This window comes from Engystomops pustulosus, chromosome 1 (assembly GCF_040894005.1).
Source record: "Engystomops pustulosus chromosome 1, aEngPut4.maternal, whole genome shotgun sequence".
NCBI lineage: Eukaryota > Metazoa > Chordata > Amphibia > Anura > Leptodactylidae > Engystomops > Engystomops pustulosus.
The window spans coordinates 18,377,684-18,389,820 of NC_092411.1; the positions used below are offsets into that span (position 1 = coordinate 18,377,684).

General features: G+C 46.1%; 1 protein-coding gene across 2 annotated transcripts in view; it reads left to right on the plus strand.

Annotated features, from left to right (window-relative positions):
* The window catches only part of TARS1 (threonyl-tRNA synthetase 1), a 45,530-nt gene extending 36,174 nt beyond the window's left edge, over nt 1-9,356 (plus strand). For both annotated transcript variants that reach the window (XM_072134425.1, XM_072134416.1), the window contains 11 exons: nt 761-907; nt 1,336-1,434; nt 2,836-3,002; nt 4,000-4,162; nt 4,415-4,552; nt 5,187-5,264; nt 6,905-7,005; nt 7,102-7,206; nt 7,756-7,828; nt 8,006-8,120; nt 8,962-9,356. In XM_072134425.1, coding sequence (XP_071990526.1) covers nt 761-907; nt 1,336-1,434; nt 2,836-3,002; nt 4,000-4,162; nt 4,415-4,552; nt 5,187-5,264; nt 6,905-7,005; nt 7,102-7,206; nt 7,756-7,828; nt 8,006-8,120; nt 8,962-9,110 — 1,335 coding nt within the window. In that variant the 3' untranslated portion in view covers nt 9,111-9,356. The remainder of the gene's footprint in view (nt 1-760; nt 908-1,335; nt 1,435-2,835; nt 3,003-3,999; nt 4,163-4,414; nt 4,553-5,186; nt 5,265-6,904; nt 7,006-7,101; nt 7,207-7,755; nt 7,829-8,005; nt 8,121-8,961) is intronic.
* The last annotated feature ends 2,781 nt before the right edge of the window (nt 9,357-12,137 follow it).

Below are 12,137 nucleotides of genomic sequence, written 5' to 3' on the forward strand. Positions count from 1 at the left end.
AGTCCCGGTGCCTGGATCTGTGAGTAATGTCCCTGGTTTATCAGGATGGATTTTGATTTTAACGCCTCATTGTGGATACATAAAGATCTTTACTACACACAGGAGAGGCTTTAGGTCCACAAGTTGCAGTACACTAATGTATCAGACCATGGCTGTATCTTGTGTACAGTGGCACCTAGAAACTTCTGGTATAATTTTAAAGAGTCTCCCATTTATTATAATTTTGCACAAGGATTGTGTCACAGAGAAATCCACTGTTAAAGTTACAATTAGGAGTGTAATTATAATATACAGCTCCTATTCCTGACTGTAACATTAGCTATATGAGTGTCTAGAAACAATGGGGGGGGGGGATAATCCTCTTTCAAATGGCACCACAACTGTGTTTCTTAGTGCCACAATTCGTAATATATTGCTGGAAAGTGCTGAAAGATATTCACAGTGGAATTCAGGATTTGGAGAGAAGAAAGTGTAAGAATTGCTCTCCTTCTCTCCTCCTCTGTCTCGTACATCACTGTATAAAGCTTCCTAGTTGCAGGACCTGTGCACTCAGTGTCAGGTGACCATGATGTCACTGTTGGTCCTGCACCATTTCCAGCCACAGAACCTGCGCTGATGACATGGGGCTTTGGTTATCAGTATATTCAGCTGGAGATCGTACTTTGTGCTCTGCACTGGCTGGGCCTTGTGGTTCGCCAGGCAATGAGCCGTCTATTGCTGGCACATACGTATGTAATATGAAATCTGCTGATCTCTCTAGAACTCCTCCACCTACTGGGAAGGGAAAGCCGATATGGAAACCTTACAGAGAATATATGGAATTTCTTTTCCTGATCCAAAAATGCTGAAAGAATGGGAGAAATTTCAAGAAGAAGCCAAGAATCGAGACCACAGGAAGATTGGAAGGGTGAGGGCTAATATATAAGATGTGATGGTCTGGCTTATCACCTGCTGTTCTTCCCACACGGGGTTATGGGGGCAGAGTACATGAAGGCGCTTTCTTCTAGATACAGATGTAGGAGAAGGAAGATGTGCACTCATACTTATTACATGTCATTCACACATGTGTCAAATTGTCTTTGCATCCTCTGTATAGACAGACTGCAGAACCAGGAGCTTCCTGCATATAGCAACACTCTGTATGCAGTGAGCTCCCCCTAGTGGTGGCAGCAGGTAGGGGGATTCAATGTCTCTTTATCTTTAAAATTGAACCCTGACTGATTTGAACGTGAATTGAGAAATGAATGGGATATTCCAAGATGTGGATTCTGATATCCTGAATATATAAGTATAACATCTATTGTGCATATAACTTCTGTGTCTTCTCTAACACAGGACCAAGAACTGTTCTTCTTCCATGAACTGAGTCCCGGAAGCTGCTTTTTCCTGCCTAAAGGAGCCTACATCTATAACCAGCTGATCGGCTTCATCAGGGTAAGGACCTTCTGTGGATTGAGAGATTCTGCAGATTCTCCTGTTATTGGAAAGGGGTCAGCATACCATTAAAGGGGTTGTCTGGTCCTACATCCATGTTTGGTACTGATGACCCAGACTCTATTGGTAGAGGTCCAACAGACTGCAAACCGCAGCGTTCACCTGTGATCAGAACCTACATGGATGACTGGGCTAGAAGCAGAAAGCTCCATCCACTGTATAGTGGCCATGTGAGGGAACTGCAGCTCAGCTGATACTGGTGAATTAAAGGGAACCTGTCAACAGGAGGTACAACAACTAAACTACCAGTCCCTCAGGTTTGGGGATGAAATGTCCTTTTTAGAATTCCCTCTTTTATGTGATCTGTCACCCGTTTACCTATAACATATAAATATCCCCCAAAGTCGGGCAAATATGACTCTTCTCATCCCATTTTCACATGAGAAGAGTCAAGAGTTTAGTGGTTGCAGGAGGAGTATCTTCTGATCTATAGCACCTAGAACAATGCTTTTTGTGTCATATTAAAGATAAGAATCTGATCTTATGATCCCACGCTCATGGTTCTGTGAGCTACAGAACTGGACATACAGGCAGTTTAATGTGGGCAGGAAGCTTTCATTCCCAACTATGATTGTAGCTTCCTATATCTTCAGCTGTGTAGCTCACAAAGCCCTGATCCTGATGTGATCTGAAAGATGACATCCTTATCGTTAACAGGACACAAGCAGCATGTCCCTAGGTGCTATAGAACAGAAGATAGAGGCTTCTGAAGTGACACAATCTCTTATAACCACTAAACTTGACTCCTCTCACATGAAAATGGGTTGAGAAGAGTCATATTTTACCTGAGATGAGTGGAGAAAATGAAGTCTAGAGGCTGCAGAGGGAGAGTCACTTAAATTTTATAGTACCAAGAAACATGATGCTGCTGTCTTATTAAAGATCGGAATCTCATCTTCCAGATCACATCAGGACTGTGGTTCTGTGAGCTACAGAACTGATCATACAGGCAGACACTGGAAATGTGAGCTGCAGATAAAGATCCACTTCCTGTGTAAGTATTTAACTACATGTAGCTGCAGTTCTGCAGCTCGCAGGACTACAAAACTGATCTGAAATATGAGATTCTTATCTTAAACATGACACCAGCAGCCAGTTTCTAGGTCCTATAGAACTGCAGATGGGGGCATCTGAAGTGAAACTCTGCCTGCAGCCTCCACACCTGACTCGTCTCTGGTAAAATATGACTCCTCTCTCATTTTTGTCATATGTTTTTGAAGCAGACATTTCATACCTGACCGGAGGGCACTAAGTAGGTTAATAGGGTAGAATCGGGTGTTACAGGGAAGGTCTTGTGGTTGGGACATGATCGCTGATATCGTCCTTGTCTTGTCCCTTCAGCAAGAGTACAGGCAGCGCGGCTTCCAGGAGGTGGTCACCCCCAACGTGTACAACAGCAAACTATGGCAGACGTCCGGGCACTGGCAGCACTACAGCGAGAACATGTTCTCCTTTGAAGTGGAGAAGGAGACGTTCGCTCTGAAACCTATGAACTGCCCGGGACACTGGTAGGAGGCACCACCCGTCATATACACAGGGACCACCCTGTCCTCTGAGCGGGGACTGCAACCTGAAATATGTAGTGCCTTAGATGTTTCAGATCTCACACAAAGGCCTTAAAGGGGTTATCCCACCAAACAAGTTAGGACTTAACTTTGTGATCGGTGTGGGTTTCCGTGATGAAACCCCAACAGATCACAAAAACGGCGGGTCTGACTGGGGTCCGAGGTACCTTTGTTGGCCTCTTGTTGGTCCCCAAGATTCGTTTTTTGCATTTTTGTTTTGCTTCAACTTGTTTGGTAGGAAAACCACTTTAAATTTGCTGTAGAGGCCACAATCAATTATTATTGGTGAGCTTCACTTCGTCTGACGGAGGTGACGCTTGCACTTAAATGGCCATGGAGTTTGTCACAGATTTTGATGCCTGATCATGAGCATTTACATTCAAAGAAAATCAAGTGTCAAAATCCATCATGGTAAACCAAGGACACTTAGTCATAGATCCAGGCACCTTGACTGTAATCCTCTTATATTGGTAATCCATGGCCTCCTTCCTTCTAACATCAACTTTTAAAATTATACTAATGAACGGTGTTTACAGAGCTCCTTCATGCTGCATATGCACAGGCTGTTAAACTGTCTTGCCTTCCCCTTCTGCTCCCTCAACACTTCCCCCCTCCCTCTGCCTGCTGTAATCTCATGGCATCAGCACAGAGGGAGGGAGGGAAGTGCTGTGGGAGCAGAGGGGGGAGGCTGAGGCAGTGTAATGGCCTGTGAAGCTACAGCACAGAGGGACTTTGGTAACCCACACCTCCCCAAGAGCCCTTCTGACTCATTTACATAATCTTGCTTTTAGAAGGAAGGAGGCCATGGATAACAGATATAAGAAGATACCACAGTCCCGCTGCCTGGATCTATGAGTAATGTCCCTGGTTTATCAGGATGGATTTTCGTGGTATTTTTCCTTTTAAGCTCACATGTTCTCACTGTAAATCTTCTGTGCAGCTTGATGTTTGATCACCGCCCGCGTTCCTGGAGGGAGCTGCCCCTGCGGATGGCTGATTTTGGAGTGCTTCACCGCAATGAGCTGTCTGGCGCCCTCACGGGACTGACACGAGTGCGACGCTTCCAACAGGATGACGCCCACATATTCTGCGCCATGGAGCAGGTAGGCCCCTCATTGCTGCAGGTTGTGCTACTGGAAAAGACGGTCTGCAAAATTTGTTACAGCCTCTTGGTAAGGCCAAGGCTTCACGTAACCCCAGGAGCCGATTATTGTAACGCCACTGTCTATATACATCACTGCGCCATTCATCTGCTGGGAGTGTCATAGACACTGTGCTGGTGATGGGATAAAATATGCAGATTTATGACCATGTTTAATGAGACCTCGTTATAACGAGCCTTGGGATTATTGCAGATTGAAGAGGAGATTAAGAGCTGCCTGGATTTCCTGCGCGCCGTCTACAACGTCTTTGGTTTTACCTTCAAACTGAACCTCTCCACCAGACCCGAAAAATTTCTGGGCGACATTGAAGTTTGGAATCAGGCGGAGAAGGTGAGAAGATGCGGTCACTTAGTGTCTGTCATGGGATATCTCTGTATATGGACTACAGGCTCTGTATGTGGACTATAGGCTCCATAGGCTCTGTGCGCGCCGACTGTGGGCTCTGTGTGTGTGTGCGCGCCGACTGTGGGCTCTGTGTGTGTGTGCGCGCCGACTGTGGGCTCTGTGTGTGTGTGCGCGCCGACTGTGGGCTCTGTGTGTGTGTGCGCGCCGACTGTGGGCTCTGTGTGTGTGTGCGCGCCGACTGTGGGCTCTGTGTGTGTGTGCGCGCCGACTGTGGGCTCTGTGTGTGTGTGCGCGCCGACTGTGGGCTCTGTGTGTGTGTGCGCGCCGACTGTGGGCTCTGTGTGTGTGTGCGCGCCGACTGTGGGCTCTGTGTGTGTGCGCGCCGACTGTGGGCTCTGTGTGTGTGTGCGCGCGCCGACTGTGGGCTCTGTGTGTGTGTGCGCGCGCCGACTGTGGGCTCTGTGTGTGTGTGTGCGCGCGCCGACTGTGGGCTCTGTGTGTGTGTGCGCGCGCGCCGACTGTGGGCTCTGTGTGTGTGTGCGCCGACTATATTGTAGCGCCCTCTATTGAGTCTCTACATAGATTTTCTAATTTGGTGTTTTGACTCTTTGTCTTGCAGCAACTAGAAAACAGTCTCAATGAATTTGGGGAGCCATGGGTGTTGAATCCTGGTGACGGTGCTTTCTATGGACCCAAGGTTGGTGTTTTCACCCAGTAAAAATGTTTTATTTTTTATGAGTTGGAGTTTCTATTACAGAAATGTAACTTTAATCCCAGTTGTTGCCCCCGTAACCCTTTAGTGCAGCTATAGAAGTGGGGGATTGCCTGTAATATGATCGGCCCCTGTGCCTAAGAGGGTCCGGCTGGAGATGGCGGTTCAGTATTTCAAGCAGATACGTGAACTAATAGAAAGTCTATACTCACACAGAGAAAAAAAAATGAATATACTTAAAATATAGAAGCCTGTGGCAGAACTTTACTGCAAGGGTTACGGCTCGAGATGAGCAAACTCAGTGTTCGGGTTTGACCATGTGACCTGGACTTATTGGTGGCAAATTGATGCCCCAAGTAATTAGCCATGATGCCCCCTGGACAATCATAGCCTTGGCTATTTGTAAGGTGCGTCATTTTGGCCGCCAATATGTCCAGGTTTCGTGCTGAACAGGTCAGATGTAGTTACTCGAAAACACCAGCAGGGGGCACACTTTGCTTGCAGAACTTACAAGTCTGACTAGTGATAGAAATCAGCTGCTTAGTGAAGAAGAGAGAACACGGGACAATCCTGCCCAAAATTATAGAGGCACCTACAACCCATCAGCAGCTTCGTCCTCACAGGCATCAATGATCTCACTGCAGCATATACGGTGTTCTACCATCAAAATCCATCCTGATAAACCAGATCCAGGCACCGGGACTGCAGTATCTTCTTATATTTGTTATCCATGCTCTCCTGCCTACTCAAATTAAAGATACCAACTTAAAGATTGATAAGGCGTGGGTGTTACCAGATCCCCTCTGTGCTGCAGATTCATAGGCTGGTACATTGTCTCACCCTGCCTTCTGCTCCCTCAGCACTTTTCCCCTCCCTCTGCCTTTTGTCATTTTACGCAGTGTGAGGGGGAAGTGTAACAGCCTATGAAGCTACAGCACGAAGGGGCACTAGTAACTAAACCAGAGCCCTTCCGACTCATTAGCATAAATTAAAAAGTTGATTTTAGAAGGATGAAGGCCATGGATAACAAATATAAGAAGATACCACAGTCCCGGTGCCTGGATCTAGGAGTAATGTCCCTGGTTTATCAGGATGGATTGTGATGATAGATTTCCTTCTGGCTAGTCCACCCATTTTCTAGCTGCTTGACAAGGTGCCCTGTTGTAGCCCATACCTGCGGCTCTAGGGGCAGACATGGCTTATTTAGCCCCCACCCCGTCCCCCCGATGTCTTTTGGTAATTTTCTATAGTTGCAGTGAATCTGTTCCCGGTCTGCATTGTCTCGGCTTATTGCTTGTCCTTGGAGAATAACACTTTTTACTGTGACATGAAAGGTTCCGGGATGCCGATTATTTACACATCTGAATCCGCTCAGGACAAAATGTCACAATGTGCGGCGCATGGAAAACAGGATTTATTATTCTGTATCCTTCATTATCTTGCCTCGTCTTGTCTGACATTTCTATAGAATAAGATTCTCTGTAACGTTCACTTCCCTGTGACCTGACATCTTTTCTTGTAGTGGGGGGACTATAATGTAATACCTCCCCCAACTACAACCCCCATCATACCTCCACCGCTGCAGTAATGCACAAATCTGATTCGCCTTGTGTTTTGTATTCCAGATCGACATCCAGATTAAAGACGCCATCGGCCGCTACCACCAGTGCGCCACCATCCAGCTGGACTTCCAGCTCCCCATCAGATTCAACCTCACCTTTGTCAGGTCAGTAGGGGGCAGTATATATGACACGACAGCTAAGTCCATATCCTTCTCGTGTCCTCACATGACCCACTGTGCTTTGTTTTTACCGCCCCACAGTCCGGATGGTGACGACAAGAAGCGACCGGTCATCATTCACCGCGCTATACTGGGGTCTGTGGAGCGCATGATCGCCATTCTGACGGAGAACTACGGAGGCAAATGGTAAGTGTGTTCAGTCTGTAGGTGTTCGTCTCATACACTGAAGCTCAATCACTATCGGAGGGTCTGTCTAGGACCTGGGATAGTTCATTAGTGTCTGACCAGGGAGGGACGACCACATATATATCACATATAGCCAATATATCTACTGTATATATCAGAGGGCAGTGGTTCCATCTTCTCCTATATTGGATCTTATCATCCTCCCTCCTAATCTAATTTCCCTCTGAAATCTCTGCTGAATTCAGTCTTGCTAGCAACAAGAGGAATTAGGAGGAATTAGGAGACATGGAAGTCTCTGGAGAAGGGAGGGGGAGTAGTAAGTTACAGCAGCTAGGTCTTCACACAGAGAACTATAATGAACTATGAAGAATATAAGTCACATCATGTCCAGAATGGAACCATGTAAAACTTGTTACGTGAAACAGGCTCTTCAGGCTCTTGAATCCAAAACTGAAGGGGTTAAAGATGTGAAATTGATGCTGCAGCAGCAAGAATATTTAGAAGGAAATACACCCCACACATTGTCCCTGTGTCTTCTTCCCCCCCCAGGCCTCTCTGGATCTCTCCGCAGCAGGTGATGGTGGTGCCAGTGGGGCCGACGTGTGATGAATATGCCCAAAAGGTAAGTACAAACTGTACCCGGGGTCAGATGGTGTATAGGAGGATCTCAATGGAAATTACTGAAGGAAAAAGGAATGTTATTGGATGTTGGGCAGTGGATATTTGCTGTGACCAGTAGGGGGCAGCACTGGATCAGTGATTTCTATGGATAATCCTTCCCGGTGTCTGTACGTTGCAGGTGCGGGAGCAGTTCCACCATGCCGGATTCATGGCCGACGTGGATCTAGATCACGGATCTACCCTCAATAAGAAGATCAGGAACGCCCAACTCGCCCAGTACAACTTCATTCTCGGTAGGTGCATGGCGAATCCTCTGCAGGGGATGAACATTCGGTGGTTGTTAGAAATGAGTGAACCCCCACGTTCACGTTCAGGGGTTCGGGTTTGGCAGTGAGAACCGGATATAATTTCAGATTAGCGGTTGAACAGCCAATCAGGAAAATTGACGCCCTTAGCAAATTGAGGCCCTTGGCTCTGATTGGCCAGGACACCCTAGTGGATATAGACATGTAGGCTATTGGTGATGCCAGCAGTGAGGAGGACCTCTTACCTGAGGCTATGAGGACCCTAATCCTGATCAGCCACATGCCGCCTCCAGACCAGGGAATATATAAATACTATGGACACAAATATTCCTAGGAAGTTGAGCCGGTGCGGACCACTACTCCCAGCATGCCAAGACTACCATCAAGATTTCTGGGACGTGGTCTGGCTGAAACTGTAAAATTAACAGTATGGAAAGTCCCATAGTTGTGGTTTGTAATGAAGTTAATAACTGTACTGTCAGACGTTGGCCTTTAGTGGGCGCAATGCATTAATTTCCTCACTACTAAAACCTGTGGTCATGCTGGTGTTACTAACTACTCCACCTGCTGTTTGTCAGGCCATGCTGAGAGTTGTAGTGGATAGTTAGGATGACCAGTAGTAAAGCAATGTGGATGACTTGTGCACTAGCATGGACTGGCCACATGGGGGCGGCAACACCCAACTTCATAAAAAAGATCACTTGATAGTTTGGGGGTCAGCAGTGGACTACAACTCCCAGCATGGTGGAAATAGTGCAGTAGTGAATGACAATATAAGGCACAGAGTGACCTCTAGGGGGCGCTAATACTACACTCTATTACGTTGCAGTGATCGGAGAGAAGGAAAAGGCCAGCGGGACGGTAAACATCCGCACACGAGATAACAAGGTGCACGGCGAGCGCACGGTGGAGGAGACCATCGCCAGACTCGTCCAGCTCAAAGACTCCCGATCCAAGACTGCGGAGGAAGAGTTCTGAGCGCTGCCGCCATGACGGGATCAGCCACGAGCCAAAATACAAAGGAAACCTCTGAAGTTCTGTCTTGTGCTCCTCAGGGAAGCGGGAGGGGGGATTCCGGGGTCTATTGGGGGGTTTTATATTATTACATTTGTCCTTTTTGTCTTCTCAATATCCATTATCTTGTCCCTTTGAGGGAGAATCTGCTGTAACGATGAGATGGAAGCGGCGCGAACAATGTGGTTTTAATGTTACAGAGGGAAGAACAAATCTTCATATGGGGGGGGGGTCCGGGTCACTCTGCAGACGTGTAATAAACCGCTAGAAACTTGTATCCTCAAGTCTCGCGTCTACTCAGTCATATGTGTCCTTGAGTCGTCCTCTGATTGTCACTTCTGCTTCTAAGAAAGTTTGGTGATAAGATGGCGGCAGCATAGAATAGCGATGACCCGGCCAGTGATAGACGACCTCAGTACTCACCGTATCCAGCAGTCATATAAAAGGGGGCACACTCACGCTGTCACTCTGGTCATCAGTAGGACAAGTCCCACTTTTTGTGTTTTTAGATGGAAGGAAGTGTGTGTCCCCTAAACAAACAATACAGGAAGGAAGTGTGTGTCTCCAATATGTCCTCCCCCTATACAGACAGTACAGGAAGGAAGTGTGTCTCCAATATGTCCTCCCCCTATACAGACAGTACAGGAAGGAAGTGTGCATCTCCAATATGTCCTCCCTCTATACAGACAATACAGGAAGGAAGTGTGTGTCTCCAATATGTCCTCCCCCTATACAGACAATACAGGAAGGAAGTGTGTGTCTCCAATATGTCCTCCCCTATACAGACAATACTGGCAGTAAGTGTGTGTCTCCCCTATGCATACCTCCCAACATTTGTGAAAGGGAAAGAGGGACAAAAAGGCGATCCCCCTAAGCCACACCCCCAATCACTCCCTGGTCATGCCCCCAATTTTAGCCATATAATAATAATAAAAATCATCTCAATAAAAAAAAAAAAAAAATTATCCTCAATGGGATCTGAACCCAGAACCTGCAGTGTCCATGTACAATAATGTCATAGTCCCCCCACCAACTGAGCTATAACCTCTGTGATTATCTAGGTGTGGAATTTTGGTAACTAAGAACTATGACTACTGTTACATTGTGACACAGATTTAATGCTTTGGTATATAGGGAGGGATCTTCTCAGAGATTATTGTAATTATTGAGACTATTATTATTATTATTATAGAGATTATTATTATTATTTTTACTATTATTAATAATCGTCTCCATAATAATAAAAATAATAAAATTTATAATAATAATAATAGTTTCAATAATTAACATAAATAATCTCTGAGAAGATCCCTCTCTATATATCAGTGCATTAGTCTATATCACAGTGTAAATGGCAGATAACATCTCTTAGTTACCAGAAATCCTCAGCTCTGTATCACTGGGCTTATAGCTCAGTTAGTTAAGCTCCTGTCTATGGTGCAGAGGGTCCCAGGTTCGAATCTCAGCCTGGCCAAAACTTTATTTAATTAAATAAAGAGCTTGTGTCTGGGGAAGCCCTGGAGACCATATATGGACAGATCTGATCTGACCTGATGACGTGGTCCCTGCTCTCCGCTAAGCCCGACACTTCTCTGAAAAGGATTCCCTCCCGATGTCTGCTCTGGGGAACCCTAGGAAATGCAGTGACCATATATGGACAAATACTGATCTGACCTGATGACGTGGTCCCTGCTCTCTCAGCTAAGCCCGACACTTCTCTGAAAAGGATTCCCTCCCGATGTCTGTAGAAGCCATTCTGTACTGTGAGTTCAGACTTTCAAAGTATTTACTATGCGGACACAGCGCCGGGACACAGCGGGACCTGGGGGGAAAATCCGTGACAATCTCATAGCTGCCTGTTACGCGGGGCAGAGGTAAGAAAAACGGGACTTTCCCGGCAAAATCTGGATGGTTGGGAGCTATGCCTATGTCCTCCATATACACACACAATACAGGAAGGAAGTGTGTGTCTCCAATATGTCCTCCCCAATACTGACAATACAGGAAGGAAATGTGTGTCTCCAATATGTCCTCCCCTATACAGACAATACAGGAAGGAAGTGTGTGTCTCCTATATGTCCTCCCTTATACAGATAATACAGGAAGGAAGTGTGTGTCTCCAATATGTCCTCTCCCTATACAGACAGTACAGGAAGGAAGTGTGTGTCTCCAATATGTCCTCCCCTATACAGACATTACAGGAAGGAAGTGTGTGTCTCCAATATGTCTCTCTCCCCATACAGACAATACAGGAAGGAAGTGTGTGTCTCCAATATGTCCTCCCCAATAATGACAATACAGGAAGGAAGTGTGTGTCTCCAATATGTCTCTCTCCCCATACAGACAATACAGGAAGGAAGTGTGTGTCTCCAATATGTCCTCCCCTATACAGATAATACAGGAAGGAAGTGTGTGTCTCCAGTTTGTCCTCCCCTATACAGACAATACAGGAAGGAAGTGTGTGTCTCCAATATGTCCTCCCTTATACACACAATAAAGGAAGGAATTGTGTTTCTTCAATATGTCCTCCCCTATACAGATAATACAGGAAGAAAGTGTGTCTCCAATATGTCCTCCCCCTATACAGACAATACAGGAAGGAAGTGTGTGTCTCCAATATGTCCTCCCTTATACACACAATAAAGGAAGGAATTGTGTGTCTTCAATATGTCCTCCCCTATACAGATAATACAGGAAGGAAGTGTGTCTCCAATATGTCTTCCCCCTATACAGACAATACAGGAAGGAAGTCTGTGTCTCCAAAATATCATCCCCCTATACAGACAGTAAAGTAAGGAAGTATGTGTCTCCAATATGTCCTCCCCTATATAGACAGTACAGGAAGGAAATGTGTGTCTCCAATATGTCCTCCCCTATACAGACAGTACAGGAAGGAAGTGTGTGTCTCCAATATGTCCTCCCCTATACAGACAGTACAGGAAGGAAGTGTGTGTCTCCAATTTGTCTTCCCCTATACAGACAATACAGGAA